Consider the following 21,314-nt stretch of genomic DNA (forward strand, 5'->3'; position numbering starts at 1 on the left):
TTTTTTTTGGTGTTTTTGGTTTTTTGTTTTTAGACAGGGTCTTGCTGTGTTGCCCAGGCTAGAATGCAGTGGCATCATCATAGCTCACTGGAACTTCAAACTCCTGGGCTCAAGTGATCCTCCTGCCTCAGCCTCCTGAGTAGCTGGAACTGCAGGCACATGCCACCATGCCCAGCTAATTTTTCTACTTTCTTTTGTAGAGATGGGGTCTCACTATGTTACTTAGGCTGGTCTTGAACTTCTGGCCTCAAGCGATCTTCCTGCCTTGGCCTCCCAAAGTGCTAAGAATACAGGTGTGAGCCACCACACCTGGCCACACACACTGGAGATCTTATCCAATCTTATGGCTTTAAATATTCTGTACAGTCTCAAATATATAGATCTAGCTCCAACATCTCCCCTGAACTCCAGACTGCTTACTTGACATCTATTTTGAGATATCTGTCTAGTAAATCTCTCAAATTTAACATGTCCCCAGACAAATGCCATGCCATAGTCTGTTTTCAATTCCAAACTTCTTTCCAAAATTTTCTATCTCAGTAAATAGCATCACCGTTGCCAAGCTGTTCAGGGTGAACATTGTGGAGTCAACGTCTGTGCCTCTCTTACATCCTATCTGCAGGGTAGGTGTTCTGAGGAACACACTTTGAGAAATACTGCTCAAGAGCGGCAGGCTTTGGTTTGCAGATTGCCTGTGCGAAGGTGCCTCCTGGCCTGGAAGGGCTGAGCTGTGCTCTCGAGTTACCGTTACGACCTTGGGCCCGTTGCCCATGTCGCAAGGCCGTACTATCTATCTGTAAAAGGAGGCAATCGGACTAAATGATCATTAAGGCTACTTTTTAATCTCTCATATGCTGCGATCCTGGCATTGTTTGGTCTTTATTATTTTAAAAAAATAACATGGCTTGACTGTGGGAAAAATACGCTGTTATTTCTAGTGGAGCAGAGGGCATGAAGTCCTCAACTTGTGGCATTCGTAAAAGGCTGAGACAAATTCCAGGTCTGGGAGCACTGGTACTCCGTGACCTTTCTCTCTTGGGGGTGCAGAGAATGACCTCACTCGAAACGTCATGCTTGACTGTCCAGCACAGCGGAGCTGGCGGGAGGCGGCGGACCAGCCGACAGCTGACCGGCCAGGTCCCCCGCCCCTCCCACGCCCCGCTGCCTTTCTCCTTAGGTTCGAGGCGATCCACCACGAGCTGAACAAGGCCACGGCCCAGAACAAGGACCTGCAGTGGGAGATGGAGCTGCTGCAGTCGGAGCTGACAGAGCTGAGGACCACGCAGGTGAAGACAGCGAAGGAGTCAGAGAAGTACCGGGAGGAGCGGGATGCCGTGTACAGCGAGTACAAGCTCATCATGAGCGAGCGCGACCAGGTCATCTCCGAGCTGGACAAGCTGCAGACCGAGGTGGAGCTGGCTGAGTCCAAGCTCAAGAGCAGCACGTCTGAGAAGAAGGCGGCCAGTGAGGAGATGGAGGCGCTGCGGCAGGTAGGCGGGCGGTGGCCGGGCGTAGGGGCTGCAGAGTGCATGGCGTCTGGATTAGAAACTTCCGAGGTGCAGCAAAGGGCTTCTCGTTTGAGGCCCAAGTGCTGGCTGGGTTATCGGACACCACCCTGGGAACCCTGAGCTCGCCACACCCGGGGCTCAGCTCTAGTCTGTGCCACAGGGGACAAGGGAGGAGGGAGGTGCTGCCACCGTCCTGGACATCTGGAGCGTACAGACCAGGAGTCATTGCAGATCTGTCTCGTGCAGAAAGTCAGTGGCAGCTCAAGGACTTGCTCATTATGAAGCAAGATCCCAAGGCCAAATTCCCCAAACCATGGCTGTGTTAGTGGGTCTGGAAGAGCACCCTTTAGGGGCTCTTTTCTACCGGCTGTGTGCCTCTGACCAAGTCTGCTCTGTAAAGGGTGTTCCGGGCTCCTGCTGGGAAGATGTCCTTCTCCTAAAGCCTGGCTCCCTGGGAGTTGTGCCTCCAGCGTTGGGGGTCTGGGGTGTTCAGTAGCATCAGAACTGGGCCACTTAGCTCGATGCCTGGGTTCTCAGTGTGGGTTCTCTGCATCTTCTCACCAGGCCACTTCTACCTTGTCATGATGCTCCTCACCCCAAGTCCAGGTGTGCCCCCTGGGCTCAGACAGGCCCATAGAGGTTCGCTTCCCATCCTCTCGGTCAGTGTTGTGGCTCTGATTAGAGCCTCTAGACGTAATCACAGCAGATTTTTTCCCATGAAAACAGTTCTCTGTCCGTACCTCTCTATTCTGTTGCTTTTCTGCACAGGTCAATTAGAATGCAAGTTTCAAAAGTGGTCTGTGAGAGGCGAGAAGCCAGGTGCCAAAGGTCAGGCAGATTGGCAGGGATGGTGTACATTGGCTTATTGCAACTAGGTCCCTCGGTGCTGGGCACAAGGCAGGGCTGACTCCTTAGGGGTGGCCAGGCTGGCTTTCAACCAGCGGTGACGCCTCCTCATGCAAGGGCCACGGGCCTGTGCTGGGAGACTGAGCCCCCTTACTCTCATGACCTCTCGCCTCTCTGGGCCTCAGTGTCTTTGTCTGCAAAGTGGAGATAGCAGCAGCTGCCCCACAGGGGTCTTGTGACCATCTAGTGGCCTCACGTGGAGAGTGCAGTGAGCCTGGTGCTCACACAAAGCAGGAATGGCTTGAGTCTTGTCTTTACTATTAAGATTATTATCACGTCCACCTGAATCGTACTGCCCTGTTAGGGTTAGGGCAAACACCATGAAACTGTTTTTGTAGGTAAAAATGGGCCATATAATGGCCATTTCGTAGAGAGAGGACCAAGACTTCTCCAGACCATTGAGGCGAAAGCCAGTATGAAGAGAAGTATTTACTCTGATGAAATTTTTGAAAAGACCATTATGTGAAGAAATTTTTAATAAGTAAAGATAATGCACTGGAGCTTGGTAATTGTCCCAGGAAAACCATCAGCTTATTTTCACATCCTGGTATCCGAGCGTGTAATTGTTGGGGGAAAGTGTCTGCTCAAATAAGGAAAACGCAGTGATGAAGAAAGAGAACTTTGAAAGTGACAGGGAGTAACGACACCAAAAGGTCACAGAATGTCGCACACATGAAAGGTGAGCCTGGGATAGGACAGCGAGCCCACATGGATGGATTTTAGGGATTTTTGAAGTTTAGTTAACTTTGTAGACTCTTCGTAGAAATGTGGAAGGCACAGAGAAGTCTGGGAACCCTGAATTCCACACAGTGCTGGCATCCAGCGACGAGATGCTGAGGCCTGACGTCTGAGCGGCAGCTGGTCGACCTCCGCGCACTTGGGCGTGCCCTTCAGCCTGGAGCCCAGTTCTGCAGGGGGTTATTGGCCGGACGTCAAGTCTGCTTGTCAGCTGAGGCAGGAATCTTTTCCAGGCTCTGTTCCGAGTCAGCAGGCAGGAGAGGAGAACCCTTGCCCCGGCAGCGGCCAGAGCCGAAATCCTCAGCCCCTTCTCACGCTGGTCTGGCGTCATGCATGAGACCTCTCCCCACCGCAGGAGGAGGCCAGGTCTGTGGCCCGGCCATCCGGCTCGAGGCACCCTGGGGACTGACCCCACGCACTGCAGCTGCTGCCTTTCAGGTTCAGCTGGGCTCGGCCTTCCAGCCAGTCTGGCTCCCTGCTTGCAGAGTGGTCTTCACTCTGTTTCTGAAATTGTGCTTCCACTCTCCTGCCCTCCGTCTGCACCTCCCTTTTCCGTGAACTTATGAGTGCTTTGAGGCAAACGGCAGCAGATGGAGGCCCGGGGGGGCCTGTCAGGGTCTTTGCCTCACTTGGGACGCCAGGTGGGCTCTGCTCTCCTCCTGCCCAGCTCCCAGAGTGGGCAGGTCCTCAGGGGCTTCCCTCACAAGGCCCCTTCTTGCCTGTGGCCACCAGCCGGGCTGTCCAGTGAAGGCTCATTGATTGCAGGAGGGTGGAAGAACGGCCTGGGGCCCAGGTGGGTACCCCTGGGAAGCTGTGGGCTGCTGCCCTGTCACAGGGGTTCTGCCAGGTGCCAGCTCTTTCCCAGGTCCCGCCAACTGAGCCGTGTCCCAGAGAAGGCCCCGCACCATGACTCTGGCCTGCAGCAGCTTCTCACATCCCCGCCTTCCTGCTGCCCCTGAGTGTGGTTGGCCACAAGTCCAGCTTGAGGGGCTGAGCTCAGCTGTGCTGGGCAGAGACCAAGCAGTCCGAGGACAGGAAGGACTATTTGTAGTAGAGGACAAGGCAAGGCAGCAGGATGGCGCTTCCAGAACTCAGAGGCAGTGGGCTGCTGCGACAGAAGTGACAGGTGCCACCACCTGAGAGCCGTCTGCTCGGAGCGCAGCCACCACGCCTGGTGGGACCCTGGAGTATGCCCTGGCCCCCCGGCGGGTGTGGCTTACAGGCCTTTGTCACTGGCTTCATGCCTGGGCCAGGTGAGTGTCTTGTGAAAACCAGCCCATCTCTCCCTAAGGCTGCCCAGGGCAGGCAGAGAGAGGCCTTGGATGGTGTGTCTGCAGACACGGATCTGGTGCTGAGGGCAGCGCAGCGTAGAGAAAGAATCACTGGATCGCGAGTCCACGCACGGGTGGGGCCTTGGGCAGGTCGTTCCTAGATCCATCCTGCGGTTCCTCGGTGTAATTAGGGTGGGAGAGGAGGATCACTTGGGTCTTCCCGGCTCGCAGATTCCACCATCCCTTTCAAAATACCTCATTCCTCTCTCCCGCTTACTAAAACCAAGTGTGGTACTTCTTGTGTTTCTCATAAGGAAACAGTGTTTTGGGGGTGAATTCATTCTGGAGCCCAGCAATGACACGGGGCCCAGAGGGAGGCGACGTGGGGGAGGGTGGGGCCGTGCTCTACAGGGCTCCACTGTGGCCCCCAGCCTGAGATCGTTATCCAGAGCAAAACGGAAAAACCTTTCAGGGAAAGCAAGTATTAACACATTTCAAATATAAAACTGTATGCAAATATATTAAAGTTTTGAGCAAAATGTGAATTTTTTAAATGTGATTTTTTCTTTTTAATTGATATGTATTTATTAGAACAAATTCTTGACAGAATTAATGCAAATATTATTTTATTTTTTAAGTTAAAATTTAAGAAAAAAATGTTTTGAAAACAACAAACTAAACAGACACCCCGTACCACATAAAAGCAGGAAAAAAAAATGGAAACTGAAATGATTTGAATTGATCTTGGGAAACGTGAAGTCTGAGCAGAGCTCGCCACCGCGTCACTCTCGAGTTCTTGTGCACATTTTTTTCCCAGCGCCTTCTGACTCGAGGCTGGAGAGACAGGGTAGTTGTAAGCTGACTCTAGGTGTTTTCCTGTGTCTTGGTTGATGCCCCTGAGATCTTGCGGAGCGTGTTTTTGCAGAGGCTGCCACCTCCTGCCCCCCGCAGCCTCCTGCCCCCCGGAGAGGGAGCTGCAGCGTGAGCGGAGTGCCCTTCCTCTGCGTGTCTTCCTGTGTCTCACTGCTCGGGGGTGGAGAGTCCTGCGTGGGGACACCAGTATCGGCGCTCTGCCAGCCTCTGCCGGCATGCTTCTGCTTTGCTGGTTCGGAAAGCCTTCGAGTTCGAGTGGGAGCTGTCCTTGCAGTAGGCGCTCGCTTTGTCATGCGTCGTGTCTCTCTGTTTTCTAAGGACTGCAGAGGCGTAGAGGGGGCTTTTCACACGAGTGCCTCTAAGAGTTTGACTCGAAATTTTAGTGGTGCATCTAACTCTCGAGGGAGGTGTCAAGATGCAGATGCTTCAGATTTCAGCATTTTATGAACTGGGATACACAGCACTTTACCTGCAAAAGTGCTGGTATAGTTTCATCTTTAAAAACAACCTGGTATGCCAGATTGACAAAGCCGGTATTGCAGACACAGACGGAGGCCTCATCACGACCGTGGCTGTGCGGTGTCTGGTCACCGGGGCGTGGGTGCAGAGGGGTGCTGGGATGCCGTTTCCCTCCACCCAGCTCCCTCGAGCTCCCGCAAGACCCTGCACTGGTGGGAGGTGCTGCAGGTCCAGAGGCTCGGTGACCACCCCCTCTCCCGTCCCTCACCCCCGCCAGATCAAAGACACGGTGACAATGGACGCCGGGAGAGCCAACAAGGAGGTCGAAATCCTTCGAAAGCAGTGTAAGGCTCTGTGCCAGGAGCTGAAGGAAGCCCTCCAGGAGGCAGATGTGGCCAAGTGCCGGCGAGACTGGGCCTTCCAAGAGCGAGACAAAATCGTGGCGGAGCGTGACAGCATCCGGTACGGCGTGCCCCAGGGCTGGTGCGGGCTCGCATCTCCCCAGGATGCGCTAAGGTCTGCGGAGAGGGTCAGAATCGTTTCCTGTGAGTCCAAGTAAGGTGGGAGTGACCCAGGTTTCTCCCTTCTCACCCCTAGATGCTGCCCCAGCCTCGCCCCCTAGTTTAGACTTTCCCATATGGTCTCATTCCCATTTAAGTTGACCCTGGGTGTCCCAAGTGTGCGCGTGTCCAGAAGAGACCCTGTGAAATGGCGCAAGGCCAGCCTTTTGTCTGTGAGGGCTTCTGATGAGACCAGCACATCACTCTTCCAGCAGTATTCACTGGGTGCCTACTGTGTGCTGGAGTCTTAGATCCCTGAGCAGGCAGACCTTGGGAGAGGCTCCCCGATGCGTGCGATGCCTGTGAGGGCCCGGGCAGCTTGGGCGGGCAGGACAGTGGGCAGAAGGTGCGTGAGCGTGAATTCCAGGTTCTCCACCAGGGCTGAGCCGGGCGCACAGGGCGTCTGGGGTGTAGGGCAGTCTCCCCAGGGAGCCTGGAGGCATGAGTGGGATGTTTGCAGGTGTAGAAGGGAGAGGGTGTTGTACATCGAGGGGACCCACATGGTTTACTCAGTGTGGGGACGTGGTGAGTCACGGGGGGCAGGGGTGAGGGCCTCGAAGGGGAAGCCAGGCAGTGTGGACTGGATCCTTGGCTGGGGTGGAACTGGGAGAGGCTGTGGTGGAGGTTGTTAGGATAACAACTTGGTCATTGAGGGGTTTCCGAAACAAACCCTGTGGCTCTTCAGGGGAGAGCCCAACGTCCCTGGGGGCTGGTCAGGAGATGGGAACAGCCAAACGCGGGCGGTGAGGCCCTGTCAATGGAGAGCAGCCTGGTGCCTGGTGCAGGGGAGGGAAGGTTCCAGTAGGTGCTCTGTCTGCTCCTGCTCCGACCTGTTCCACAGGTGTCCCCAGGGGCAGTCCTGAGCCGGGCTCTGGTTGTGGGAGGGGTGTTTGGGGCTGTGGAGTGGTAGGGACCAGCCCTCTGGGTATATCCAATTCTGGAGGTGGCACAGAGCACAGGCCCCTCTGCTGCCAGGTCAACTGTCCCCACCTCCTCCGAGGTCCTCTTTTGTAGAGTCTCACCAAGCTTGTACTTTGTACTGCATGGAGCTCAGGGCTACGGAGATGTGTGAGGACTGGCTGCTGTCCGGGTGGGGCTCCCAGCCTAGTTGCAAGGTGGGGGGATGGCTCTGGAAAGCCCTGCCTGTGGGTAGTTATGAGACATGTGGTGGGTGCTGGGGCTTCATGCAGAGGAGACCCCCCACCCCGCTCCAGTGTTAGAATAGTGAGTGTGTGCAGAGGGTGGTCCTTAACCCAGGCACAGCGAGGGTGAAGCTGCACCTTGGGAACCTGATGCTTGTTGCCCAGTGACTATGGAGATGTCTGTCCCCCTCCTGGGTCCTCAGTGTTCCCTCTGTCGTGTGATGGGGCTGGCCTGGATGGTCTCACCCCCAAACACCCAAGCGCTCCTTCTGTGCATCTGGGGATGAGGTGGGGGCTGCCAGGCTGTCTGTGCAGACCAGGGGCCCCCATCCCCCAGCCCCTTGAGGTGACCTTGCTCTCTGCCCCACCACCAGGACACTGTGTGACAACCTGAGGCGGGAGCGGGACCGGGCGGTGAGCGAGCTGGCCGAGGCCCTGCGCAGCCTGGATGACACTCGCAAGCAGAAGAACGACGTCAGCCGCGAGCTCAAGGAGCTCAAGTAGGCTTGGGCGGGTGCGCGCCGGGGGCCCCGAGTGCACCGGGCAGGGCCTTGTTCCTGTGTGCAGACCTGCCTGCCTGTCCTTTCACGCTGCCTTAGTCTGTCAGACTGTAGAATGGGTCTGAATGCAGTCTCCATGTTGAATTAATTAGGAATTCTTAGACCATGGGCTTTGGTGAGCCCATGGAGATAGGACAGGCACCAGGTGCCAAGGCATTAGGTCCCTGCTCCCAGGCAGTCCATCTGGGGACAGGCATGCATGTATTATCTATTCATTCATTCATTCCCCTCCTCACTCATTCATTCACTCACTCACAGAAGATTTATCGAGTACCTGTTCTGTATGGGCCAGCCTCTGTGAGAGGCACTAGAAACACGGTACTGAATAAGCAGACCAAGTCCCTGCCCTCCTGGGGCTCACAGTGCACAGGGAGAGGGACAGACCAAGGGTAGATCCATCAAAGAGATAAATACGGAAACAAATAAAATGACAACAGGTAATAAGTCAATGTTTTGAAGGCAGTTGTAGCTACTGCCCAGCAGTCCGTTCTACCTGTGCTATTTGGATGTCCGTTTGGAAGACTGGGTTGTCAGGCAACCTTCCTCAGTTATAACACCCTCCCAGGGTGTCATTTAAACATTTGATGGCCCTTAGCAGAGGGTTGAAAATATAAAGATCAGGGTTTAAAAACAAAAATTGGGGGGAGAGGGGAGGAGGGGATGGGTATATGCATACACAAAGAGTGCGATGCGCACCATCCGGGGGATGGACACGCTTGAAGCTCGGACTTGGGGAGGGAGCAAGGGCAAAATACGTAACCTAAACATCTGTACCCCCAGAATATGCTGAAAAAAAACAACAACAAAAAAACAGAAATTGGCAGAGCCCAATGATCATCACTGTAGTCTAGAACCAGACTCTCGTTGGGAAGCAGTGGCTCTCCATCCACTGTGTGACTTCTCCTAAGCTGACGGTGTGGTTAGGAGCAGCGAGAGGCTTATGTGTGTGAGTGCAGGTGTGCAAGCTTTGCACACTTGAGAGATGCCATCCAGCAGGGAGTGACAGCTTCCCTTCCTCCCTGTTCAATAAAACTCCTAACAAGACAAACAGCTTCACTTGATAAATAAAAACTCAGACCCTCTGGAGCGTGCATGCTCAAAGGAATACTTCAGGGGTTAAGAGGCAGAGTGACAGACTCTCCCCAGGGACCCACAGTGGGTCTAGCAAGTGATGGAGTCAAAGGATTTCCTTTTAAGGGAAAGCCTGGGCCCTCCAGGGCTTGAGCCTGGGAAGTTTTGCATCTTGATTGAGCTGGAGTTGCCTGAAACCACGGCATTCCATTGGTTTGTCCATTCAGCATGTTTGCATTTGCACCTCCTCTCTGCTAAGGTCTCTAACTGGCAGGATGCTGGCGGGGGAGTCCGTGCTGCCACCCAGGGAGCCCCCAGTCTGTAGAAGCCACCGGCATGCCCCAGCGATGACAATGAGACACATGCTGTGAGGGTGGAATGCAGAGCTTCGGGCTGCACAGGCCTGGGGAGGGGCTGGGGTCAGGGTCCCAGGAAGGAGGCTTTCAGCTCTGCTCCAGAGGTTGAGTCGCGTTCTAGAGCTGGCCAGTGACAGCACAGCCCAGCAAAGGTTTGGCCCTGGGAGCTTGTCTGCTTGAGCAGGTCAGGAGTGCGCCAGGAGCATGCCAGGGGCCCAGCGGGCTGCCTTCCTGAACCGGAAAGGCAGCCTGGGCCCGGATTTTAGGACTGGGGTTACGTGCAGGTCCCTGGGGGATATGACGAGATTTCTGAGTCTTTTTTTTTTTTTTTTAACATCCTCTTTACTGGGTCTTAGACCTAAAGTTCTTAATTTTGATGAAGTCCATTTTATCAAATTTTGAAAAGCTTTTAATGGATCATGTTCTGTCTAAGAACTCTTCACCTCGTCCTAGAGCTCAAAGCTTTTAAAAGTATTTTCCTTCTGAAAGTTTTATAGCTTTATGTTTTACACTTAAATCTGTGATATATAGTTGGAATGAATTGTCATACCAGGTAAGGGGTTGAGGTTGGGATTGATTTTTTGGCCGTGAATGTCCAGTTGTTCCAGCATCATTAGTTAAAGACTGTCCTTCCTCTGTTGCAACCTTTGCACCTGTTGTATTCGTGTGTGGCTGTCTCTCCCTGATCCTACCACACAGTCTTGATTACTGTAGCTGTCCAGTAAGTCTTAAATCGGGTGGAGCGATTCCGCCCCCCTACTTTATTTTTTATTTGCAAAATGATTTTAGGTATCCTGATTTCTTTTTGTGTGAATTTTTTAATAGTCTTACCTGTAGCTACAAAAAAAATCTTGTTGGAATTTTTATCTGACTCGAGTCTAGATAAACTTTGGGAGAATTTCTATCTCTTTATAAAAAACTGCTGTGAAAACCGGCTGGTATCTGAGAAGCCTTGACCTGAACCCCCAGGTTTACTGGGAGGCTAGAATGCAGCACGAGGGGGAAAGGAGCCCCGTTTAGCTTTCCCGAATGGCCCGCCTGGGTTTGGAGCTGTTCCTTGGTGGGTTGTGTCATTCCCAAGGGGCCATCGCCATGGCGCTCTCTGTCCACAGGGAGCAGATGGAATCCCAGCTGGAAAAGGAGGCCCGGTTCCGGCAGCTGATGGCCCACAGCTCCCACGACTCGGCCATCGACACGGATTCCATGGAGTGGGAAACGGAAGTTGTAGAGTTCGAAAGGGAGACGGTGAGCTGTCTTGATGGCTCTTCTCCCCTGCTCTCCTTGACGTGAAGACTTTGGACGGGGAGGGGAGGATGGCCCTCTTGCAGTCCCCCCCAGTCTCATGGCTGCAAGTTTGGAGGTTCAGCTTTTCCTCCCAGGGGATGCACGAACGCATCCTCTCCCTGTGGCTGTCCAGGCTGGCTTGCAGCAAGCTGGTGTCCCGTGTCATACAGTGGGCGCTGGCACGGTGCAGGGAGGACGGAGGGAAGAGCAGAGCGCCGGGGGGAGATGCTGGCAGGGATGTCTGTCTGCAGTGGCTAGAGGCGCGGATTCAGCTTCTTGTAGGCTTTCATCCTGGGACTGAGTGTGCCACCAGATGAGGTGAAGGGACAGTCCCCCACATCAAAGTGATGCTTGTGGGCTTGAGAGCCAAATGTTTCTCGTCGCTGTTTGTGACGTGCGCTGCTGCTGTTTTGACAGGAGGAGATTGACTTGAAGGCGCTGGGGTTTGATATGGCGGAAGGTGTGAATGAGCCTTGTTTCCCCGGGGACTGTGGCATATTTGTCACCAAAGTGGACAAAGGAAGCATTGCTGATGGCCGCTTAAGGTAAGAGTCGAGGCCCAGGCTCTGGAGGGAAGGTGGGGCCCTTCGCCCCAGCAAGTCCCTGCAAGGCCTGCAGCTAAGTGCTAATAGTGCTTTAAACAGAGACTCTCCCTCTCCTTGCCCCTGGATCTGATTTTTCTCCAGTCACCAGGCTCTGTCTTCTGTTTCTCTGGGTAGGAAAGGGCTCAGGTGGTGTGTATGAGGGCCTAGGACGTGCATTGCATGCTCATTCCATGAAATAGCGATGATGGTAAAATAGCTAACACCTATACACTGCTGGTTATTTGCTGAGTACTGGTTTGAGCACTTGATATCAATTATTACTTGACCTGTACAATCCTGTGAGGTAGGTGTGATTATTGCCCCAATTTTACAGATGAGGACACTGAGGCCAGAGGGGCTAGGTCACATAGCTAGTAGGTGGTAGAGTCAGGATTTGGACCCAGGCTGTCTAACTTCAAAATCTGCAAGTTTAACCACTACGCACTCCTGGAAGAGGAAATCTTTCTGAACGTGTATGTGGGGCCCCTGCTTTTTGGCAGTTAGCCCCTGAATGGGAGTGGCGGGCGGCTACCCACTGGTCCCAAGACCTGAAAGGGGCCGACCTGGCTGTGTCCCTCCTCAGGGTCAACGACTGGCTGCTGAGAATCAATGACGTGGACCTCATCAACAAGGACAAGAAGCAGGCCATCAAGGCTCTGCTCAACGGAGAGGGGGCCATCAACATGGTCGTGCGGCGGAGGAAGTCCCTGGGCGGGAAGGTGGTGACGCCGCTGCACATCAACCTCAGTGGACAGAAAGGTAGTGGGCCGGCAGGAGTGGGCTGAGTGCCTCAGGGGGCGCGTTCTCGCTCGTGGAGAGGGGCTGTGGGCGCACCTCATTACCAGGGATGAGGTGCCGATACCATTTACATACAGCCCCTGTGCCTTCCTGGCTGGAGGTCATCTGGGTGCTGAGTCTTGCTCATCTCTGAGCATTTAATTCACCAGACCAGATGTAACTGAGCCCCTGGTTAGTGTGACCTGGCCGGGGTGCAGCCTGCCGACACTCCCTTTTATAAGTTTAGTTAACAAAGATGAGGCGGGGTCACCGGAGGGCCAGGCGGTGAGGCCTGAGCTTACCCAGGGACCTCCTGTGGCTTGCAGACAGCGGCATCAGTCTGGAGAACGGAGTGTACGCCGCCGCCGTGGTGCCTGGAAGCCCTGCCGCCAAAGAAGGGTCTCTCGCCGTGGGAGACAGGATCGTGGCGGTGAGTCTCAAGGCCAGAGCCGGGGCCGTCTGCTGCACGTGACAGATTGCATTCGGGAAGTCTGAGCAAGAAGCAACGAGCAGAGTTCTCACGTTCACCTTGTGTTCTTGAGCATTGCACCATGCTGACCTTTCAAAATGATTTTTTATCTGATGGTGCGTTTACTGTAAAAAATACGGAAATACCGAAGAAGTCTAGGAAGGAAATGAGAGTCGCTTGTATTGCTACCACCTGTAGATAACCTTTACTAACATTTTAGATATATTTCTCTACACACAAATGTATATTAAGGGCTAGAGTGATGTTAAGGGTTTGTGTTTCATTTGCCTCAGAAGCCCCTTACCTGGACTCCTTGGGGAGGGAATTTCGGTCCTTCGCCAGCTGCTGGCTTTGGCCTCTTACACTTGATGGCAGTGTTTGGCCCACTGTCCAACACGGACCAGCCTCCTGGCTGGCCTAAGGTCGCTGCACCCGTGGGCCTGACGAGCCGTCTGTCTGGCTCTAGATCAACGGCATTGCACTGGACAACAAGTCTCTGAACGAATGTGAATCTCTGCTGCGCAGCTGCCAGGGCGCCCTGACCCTCTCCCTCCTGAAGGTAAGGCCCCTCCCGGCCCTGCCGCCCTATGGGAAGGTGGGCAGAGCCTCAGCTCCACAGAGCCGGGCTCCTCCTCAGCGCCTCTGGCATCCTCGGAACGAGGGCGGTGATGTGCAAAGTGCACTGCGCGCGTGGACTCCGACTGGGTCCGGGTTGAAAGCAGAACCAGCTGTAAAGGCCGTATCAAGAGCTGAGTGTGTATGAATCTGGACCAGATGCTGGGATGATCCTAGGGAATCGTTAATTTTCTTAGGGTGATGATGGCACTGGGTTATTATGTAGGAGAATGTCCTTATTTGGGGGCATTATATGCTGAAGTTGTTAGGGGTTGACATGTTATAGGTATAGACAATGGAGACGATTTGGTAAATATTGTTGAGTCCACATGGTGGGCTTATGGGCACTTTTCTGTCAACTTTTCTATACATAGTTGAAGAGATTTCTAATAATAGAAAGCTGGAAAACTTTCATTTCATCCCATCCATTTCATTAAGAGATGTTTTCTGAATTGGCCGTTTTTTAAATTAATAGACCTTTAGAAGAGCAGTTTTAGATTATGGAAAATTGGGCTGAGTGGAGGAGTTCTCAGTATACCCTCAGCCACCCCCACCCATTGCCCATTGCCGCGAGTTTCCCTATAATTGACATCTTGCGTTAGTGTGGTACATTTGTTACCATTAACGAGCCAACGTCGAGGCGTCAGTATTGCCTGCGATGCGTGGTTTATGTTCGGGTTCATTCTTGGTGCTTTATATTCTGTGCGTGTTGACAACCGTGTGATGACTCGTACCCGCCCTCACAGCGCCATACAGAATCGTTTCACTGCCCTGAAAATTCCCTGTGCGCTGCCCGTTCCTCCCTCCCTACCCCACCCCCACAACCTCTGATCCTTTTCCTGTCTCCATGGTTTTGCCTTTTCCAGTATATTGTAGAGTTGGAATCATGCAGTATGCGGCTTTTTCAGATGTCTTCTTCATTTAGTAATATGCATTTAAGATTACTCCGTGTCTTTTCCTTTCTTTTCAGTGCTGGTTAATATTCCACCATCTGGGTGTCCCATGAGAGAGAGAGAGATTTTTAAAGCCAGTCAGGTTTAGCAGTGGGGGGTTGTATACCAACTTCAGTGACACTAATGTTAATAAGTTCTGATAACCCACTACCATTGGACCAGCCAAGAGATAGATTTTTGATAATAAATTTTTATTTTTATGTTTAATAATTTTTAAAAAATGTGCAGGTGAGTTTAGAAAGTGCTCAGAGTTGAGAGGACTTTACGGCTCTCTTGTGAGTTCAGAGTGGCCAGGGCCATGAGAAAACTGCTCTGTCGGGGCCGGGTGTGTGTGTGTGTCCATCCTCTGTCTCTCTTTTGAGGGGCGTGTGGCCCGTTCCTGACCATCTCTCTCCCTGTGGGCACGGTTTTCTGTGGGGTTCGGAGTCCTGCCCTCTCACCTCTCTTTCTCACGTCTCTGCCACCTCTGCCTAGGTGTTCCCTCAGAGCTCCTCGTGGAGTGGCCAGAACATCTTTGAGAACATCAAGGACTCTGATAAGATGTTGAGTTTCCGCGCCCAGGGCCCAGAGGTCCAGGCTCACAGTAAGCGGAACTTGACGCAGCACAGTAGCTCCACGCAGACGGACGTCTTCTACGAGGATGGGCTGGAGGACCGGAGGGAGCCAGGCCCCCCAGGAGGCAGCAGCTCCTTCCTGCACAAGCCGTTTCCTGGGGGGCCCTTTCAGGTCTCCCCACAGGCCTGTCCCAGCACCTCCGAGCGTAGCCTGAGCTCCTTCCGCTCAGACGCCTCTGGGGAGCGTGGCTGTGGGCTGGTGGATGTGCGTGGCCGGCGGCCACTGCTGCCCTTCGAGACAGAGGTGGGCTCCTGTGGGGTGGGGGAGGCCCCTCTGGATAAGGCCGACCCCGAGGGCTCCAACAGCGGCGGGACCTGGCCCAAGGCCGTGCTTGGCTCCACGGCAGGGCCTGAGAAGCTCTCTGTTTATAAGAAGCCAAAGCAAAGAAAGTCCATCTTTGACCCTAACACTTTCAAACGCCCCCAGACACCCCCTAAAATAGACTACCTGCTCTCAGGCCCTGGGCCTGCTCACTCCCCCCAGCCCTCCAAGAGGGTGGGGCCTCTGACACCCCCAAAACCTCCCAGGAGGAGTGACTCCATTAAGTTCCAGCACAGACTGGAAACTAGTTCCGAGTCGGAGGCCACTCTGGTGGGCAGCTCCCCATCCACCAGCCCCCCGAGCGCCCTGCCCCCCGACGCGGACCCCGGGGAGCCCATGCACGCATCGCCCCCTCGCAAGGCCAGGGTCCGCATCGCTTCCAGCTACTACCCTGAAGGGGACGGGGACTCCTCCTTGCCAGCGAAGAAGTCCTGCGACGAGGACCTCACTTCCCAGAAGGTGGACGAGCTGGGGCAGAAGCGGCGCCGGCCAAAGTCTGCTCCCAGTTTTCGGCCCAAGCTTGCTCCGGTAGTGATTCCTGCTCAATTCCTGGAGGTAGAGCTCGGTCCCGGGTGCAGGGAGTGGAGGCCCGGAGGGGGCTCTTGGCCATGGGAGGGGTCCCCAGGCTCCTGCTTAGCCTGGCTCCTTTGTAGGGGGTAGCAGGGGATGCCAGTGGGAAGCAGCCTGCTAGAGGCAGGCAGGCGACGAGGGGTGTGCGCAGTGGTGCAAATGCGACACCAAGTGGGAAACACTTTCTTGGGCACAGCATTCGGTTTGTTTTTTCACCAAGAAGCTTTTGAACTTATCAAACCTAGTGACAGGGACTTGCCCCAATTGGAGGGTTTAGGGAGATGAAATGGCCCATGTGGAACTGAACTGGCAGCAGGGCAGCCCGATGGGCTTTGTGTGCTGTTTCCAGGAGCGAGGTTGCTGGGGACTGGAGACAGACTCTCCCAGCCGTGCTCGCAGGGCAGTGCTACCATTCATGCCTGACGCACACACGCATTCTCACCCTTATCACGTGATGTCTTTATGAGAAAGAACCAGAGATTCGTTCTCCGCGGTTTTCTTCTGAAGGGTCTGTTAAGGAAGCTCTTCTTTCCAGATGTGTAGAGCAACGTGAATGAGCAACGACTTCTGTTCCGACCGTCACCTTCTATGCCCTGGTGGGATGAGCTGGTTCCTAGGGGACAGAAACTGGCTTGCAGACGTACCCGTGTGTTTCGCTGTGTCTAACAGATGCCTCTTGCCTTTGGTTCTGCAGGAGCAGAAGTGCGTCCCAGCCAGTGGAGAACTCTCCCCGGAGCTCCAGGAGTGGGCGCCATACTCGCCAGGGCATTCCAGCCGGCACAGTAATCCCCCGCTGTATCCCAGCAGGCCATCTGTGGGTGAGTCAGCGGGCCAGGGCCTGGGGCAGAGGGTCAGTGTGGACTCGTGGGGCCTCTCAGTCTTTAGGGAGAGAGGAGGCAGGCGTTTCAGAGAGCTGTCGTGTGTCTTCAGCCCTGAGGTCCAGAGAACCAGGGATTGCTGCCTTGTCTGGGATGGTTGGTCTTGGAACCATGACATTTCTTAGCCTGTCCAAGTGTTTTTGCACCATAGCAGCCTGGGAAATCGGAAACGTGGAAGAGAGTTCTCCTATTCTACAGATGGAGACAGGCTAGAGGCCAAACCACATTGCAAATTGGTCGTTAAACCTAATCTTCTGAGTCCTTTTCCCAAAAGACAGTGGCCGCTTCCTGGGATACAGGGAGAAGGCTTGTGCAAGTCCAGGGCTGGCTGGGTGCTTTGGGTTGACTGTTCTCACCCAGCCCATTTCCAGGCACCATTCCCCGGAGTCTGACCCCCAGCACCACCGTGAGCTCCATCCTGCGGAACCCCATCTACACTGTGCGCAGCCACAGGGTCGGCCCCTGCAGCTCTCCACCTGTGCCCCGCGATGGCGGCCCTCAGGGTTTGCTTCCCAGGTACGTGAGGGCTCCCAGCCGTCCATGCCCACCTGGACTTAGGGCCACTCGTGCCTGGATGGAAGGGTCCTTGCTTAGCCGGGAAGGGGCTGGCCAAAACAGGGCTGGGACCCCAGGGAAAGAACTTTAGGATTGCTCTCTTAATTCATCAGTGTGGAATGCCAAAAGGCATCTACAGAAGGATGATAGTGATAGGGGCTGATATTTGAACGCTTCCGTCTTGAGCAGTGTGCTCAAAGCCTTATCAATATCATTTCATCCCATCAATAGTGACCTTGTGAGCTAAGTACTGTGACTGTCTCTGTTTTCGAGGCCAGGGAGCTGAGGCTGCCTAAGTGAATGGCCGGCTCAGGGCCACACTTACTCATCCATTTGACAGATTGTCACCGAGCACCTACCACATGCCCTGCACTGTTCTTGTTCCAAGGGATGCAGCGCTGAACTGAAAAGATGAGCCCCTGGCTCCCGTGGTGCTTTGTGTTCCAGTATGGGAGGCAGACAGAGGACCAGGAACAGGGCACTGTCGGATCTGCCGAGCCCCTCCGAAGGCAGTAAAACAGGGTAGCAGGCTCGGCTGTGACATGGAACAGGGTGGCAGGATAGATCAAGTGGTCGGGGAGGGCCCCGGCACACGTGGCAGAGGTTGCTGCCGGGACCAGAAAGCTGCAGGAGGCCAGCCACACCAGACCTGGGGGGGCCTCCAGGGATGAGGCCGTCGGCGCCGAGACCTGGACACCTGGGAACAGGGCGGTGGGAGCTTGGCAGAGGGGCATTGAGTCAGGAGGAGGTGCCAGGTCATAGGGCACAAACCCTGTGGGACATGCAGCCATATGAGGGAGTTCAGGTTTTATTCTGAGGACGGGGGACAGCTGGAGGGTTTCAGCAGGGAAGAGATGTCTGATTACACAGCCAGAAAAAACACTTGTGGGGCCTGATGTGGGCGATCCCTGGGCTCCCTGTCCTCTAGCCCTCTGGCTTCCTGGGCATGCTGTCCCGCGTGAGGCACACAGGTCCCCTCCCTGAGGTCTTCAGTGCCGGTCCAGCTTCCCCAGGCCCACCCAGGTTGTAGAGCTGCTGTTTCTCCCTGTAGCATCCCTTCCTCCCAGGGAGCCTACTCCCCACCCTGTGGCTGAAGTGGGTGTGATACTGGCCACCCCACGTGTGGCCTTTCTACTGCTTGAAGGCCCTTGGTGGATGCCACCTCCGAGGAGGGGCCGAGGGCAGCCTGCTGTCCTTGGCTGACAAGCGACTCCTAAGCTTCCCTTCTGCCAGCTCAGGGGGCCTAGGCCTGTCCCTGTCTTGCTCCCCAGTGGCCACATCCGCCCCTGCGCCTTCCCCTGAGCCCCTCACCTCTCGTTCTTGCACAGCCAGCACCAGGGACGTCTGAGCCTGGACCTGAGCCACAGGGCCTGCAGCGACTACTCTGAGATGAGAGCCACGCACGGGTCCAACTCCCTGCCCTCCAGCGCCCGCCTTGGTAACTGCATCACTTGGACCTTCTACTGCAATAGGGCTCCCGCCTTTCCTTCCTCTCCGCCTGCATCCCAACGCCCAGGTCTGCAGGCGGGCTGCCCACACGCGCTCCTCTCTTCCCTGCTCCCCTCCCAAGGCTGAGTTCAGTCCCTCCTGGGAAGGGCTGCTGCCCTCACGAGCCAGCCTCCTCCGTGCTGCCCTCGCAGCCATTGCCTTTGCCTTCCGCTTTCTGCAGTAGCCGTGTGGGCATTCCAGATGACCCCTTGCCTGGCAGGCAGCCTTGCCTCCTGTCCTGAGCTTCTGGGTCATTCTGGGCTGCGTGTGTGGCTGTTCGCCTGTGGAAAACGTACCCAGAGTAGAGTCACACAGTTAGTCTGTTAGGGGACCCTGGGGGACCCCTGGTGTTGGGGAGAGAAGACGGGGCAGCCGCCGTGGCACTTGGGCTGCTGTTTGGGGCTGGAGGCGAGACGTGTGTGCTCCAGTTCTGGAGCAGTCTAGGCCTGCAGTTTGTTCGAATGCAAGGGTAACTGCATCCTTGACTGTCATTAATACATATCTAGGCTCCTCGGGGATAAGCGGCAGGGCCCAGCTTTGCGTTTGCCTTCCTGACTGCTGACATGGCCGTGAGGGAGTGAGGGGAGCTGTTTAATGACAGGGCCTGAAGTTTTGTCCCCTTACGGAACAATAGGGTCTTCAGGTAACTTGCAGTTCAAGGCGGAACGCATTAAAATCCCATCGACGCCGAGATACCCCCGCTCTGTCGTGGGCTCCGACAGAGGTAAGGCCTTCCCCGCTCTCCCCGCCCCCGCTTGTCCTGCTGTCCCAAGTTGTCCTCGAGGTGGCGTCTCGGGGCTCGGTGGACGTTCACTGAGCCCAGCCGAGGCCTGGTGGTGTGGGGGATACAGAGGCGGGGCGCTCACGGCTGTGTGGTGTTGGGAGGACGCAGAGCGTCTGGACCGTGCCTCGTTCTTGGTCTTGACGCTGGAGGAGAAGTCACATGTGCAATCATGCCTGCGCTGCCTGCTCCTCTCCCGGCAGGGTCGGTGTCCCATTCTGAATGCAGCACCCCTCCCCAGTCACCCTTGAACATCGACACCCTGTCCTCGTGCAGCCAGTCCCAGACCTCAGCCTCCACACTGCCCAGGATCGCCATCAACCCTGCGTCCCTCGGGGAGCGGAGAAAGGACAGGTGAGTGTGACATCGGTGGCACGGGCAAACCAGTGGACAGCGCATCCGGAGGTGGCCAGGGCCTGGGCAGGGAAAGCTTGTTAGTAGGAGCAGCAGGTGTTGGAGAGCTCCGTTCTGATTTGGCCAGGGTCTGGCTGCTGCAGTTTGGGTTTCCTGGCATTCACTGGTGTCTTCCACTAGCATATCCCATGGGGCGCTGGATGCAGGAGGAGGGCCACATGCAGGTGTTAAGCCGGGGGTGGGCTGGGCTCACAGCAAGTGACCCTGGAAACCACCTGCCGTGCAGTGCTGTCACGGCACCACTTACGCCTTTCTGGACCCTTGCTGAAGCACTTCACACGCGTTAAGTGATGAAATCCCCACAGTAACCCTGTGAGCCCCATTTTGCAGATGAGGAAACTGGATTCAGAAAGTTGGAGTGGTCTGCCCGTGGCCACATGGTTAGCGACTGGCCTGACCTAATTAGAACCAGAGTTCATTTGTACCCTGTGCTTTTTGGCCCCAGAATACAGTTGCATCTCTGGGTTCCCTTGACTGCTCCCCCAAAGCTTTTTTTTTTTTTTTTTTTGAGACAGAGTCTCACTGTGTTGCCTGGGCTAGAGTGCCGTGACATCATCCTAGCTCACAGCAACCTCAAACTCCTGGGTTCGAGCAATCCTTCTGCCTCAGCCTCCCGAGTAGCTGGGACTACAGGCATGCGCCACCAGGCCCGGCTAATTTTTTCTATATATTTTTAGTTGTCCAATTAATTTCTTTCTATTTTTTTTTAGTAGAGACGGGGTCTCACTCTTGCTCAGGCTGGTTTCGAACTCCTGAGCTCAAACAATCCGCCCGCCTCGGCCTCCCAGAGAGCTGGGATTACAGGCGTGAGCCACTGCGCCCGGCCCCCCAAAGCTTTTTATTGTGAAATAAAATATGCATAGGAAAAAAGTCTATAAAGGCTAAACATACGGCTTAGCTATTTTTGGTTTGTTTTAAAACGCAGGCCAATCTCTTGTTGGGTTTTAGGTCAGCTTTAAGCTTAATGTCCAACCAGAAGCGCCGTCTCTGTGGAGCCCCAACACACTCTGCACACGCCTCACCCCTCTCTGTTGTTCCTCTAGATGGAACTTACTAGATCATATTCTTACTTGAAAGATTCTGTTTAGATCATAGATCTTCCGGAGATCTGATTACACTGGAACTTGCCTTTATTTAATCACATAAAAGGAACTCAACTACTCTCATCCACCTGAATCCAGAAAGAAAAGCCAAGGCCCCCCAGCCCGGAGCTGCGGGTCTAAGAAGGGACCCCTGTTGGTGGGGCCTTACGTTGAGAAAATCGCATGTGGAACTTGAAGATCTGAACTTAGACGACAACAAACCTGGCCAGTGTTGACCTGAGGGAGACCCTGAGGGGAACAGAAGGACACTGAGACACTAAGGCCCGGCCCGGCTGGGGAGTCGGTGCAGTTCACGGGGGAATGTTGGTGGGGCTCTCACCCACGTGCTGCACACGGGAACACGGCAGGCTGCTCACTCGGCCCCAGCTCTGCTCGCTAAGAGAGCAAGACCTTCCCCTGGACAGAGCACATTCCTCAGTGGAAAGGAAGGGCCTTGTCACATGTGATGGGCACTCCCTTAGCT

At 54.8% G+C, this 21,314-nt stretch overlaps 1 protein-coding gene across 1 annotated transcript in view; it reads left to right on the forward strand.

Annotated features, from left to right (window-relative positions):
• DLG5 (discs, large homolog 5 (Drosophila)) overlaps window positions 1–21,314 on the forward strand; it is a 111,443-nt gene that overhangs the window by 71,420 nt on the left and 18,709 nt on the right. The window contains exons 7-20 of the mRNA XM_012663313.1: window positions 1,178–1,490; window positions 6,033–6,217; window positions 7,832–7,957; window positions 10,557–10,689; window positions 11,146–11,273; window positions 11,896–12,071; window positions 12,416–12,519; window positions 13,025–13,117; window positions 14,601–15,617; window positions 16,327–16,450; window positions 16,882–17,026; window positions 18,394–18,503; window positions 19,188–19,277; window positions 19,538–19,688. Coding sequence (XP_012518767.1) covers window positions 1,178–1,490; window positions 6,033–6,217; window positions 7,832–7,957; window positions 10,557–10,689; window positions 11,146–11,273; window positions 11,896–12,071; window positions 12,416–12,519; window positions 13,025–13,117; window positions 14,601–15,617; window positions 16,327–16,450; window positions 16,882–17,026; window positions 18,394–18,503; window positions 19,188–19,277; window positions 19,538–19,688 — 2,895 coding nt within the window. The remainder of the gene's footprint in view (window positions 1–1,177; window positions 1,491–6,032; window positions 6,218–7,831; window positions 7,958–10,556; window positions 10,690–11,145; window positions 11,274–11,895; window positions 12,072–12,415; window positions 12,520–13,024; window positions 13,118–14,600; window positions 15,618–16,326; window positions 16,451–16,881; window positions 17,027–18,393; window positions 18,504–19,187; window positions 19,278–19,537; window positions 19,689–21,314) is intronic.

The sequence above is a fragment of the Propithecus coquereli genome, unplaced genomic scaffold, assembly GCF_000956105.1.
Source record: "Propithecus coquereli isolate 6110/MARCELLA unplaced genomic scaffold, Pcoq_1.0 Scaffold80, whole genome shotgun sequence".
In the NCBI taxonomy this organism is placed as follows: domain Eukaryota; kingdom Metazoa; phylum Chordata; class Mammalia; order Primates; family Indriidae; genus Propithecus; species Propithecus coquereli.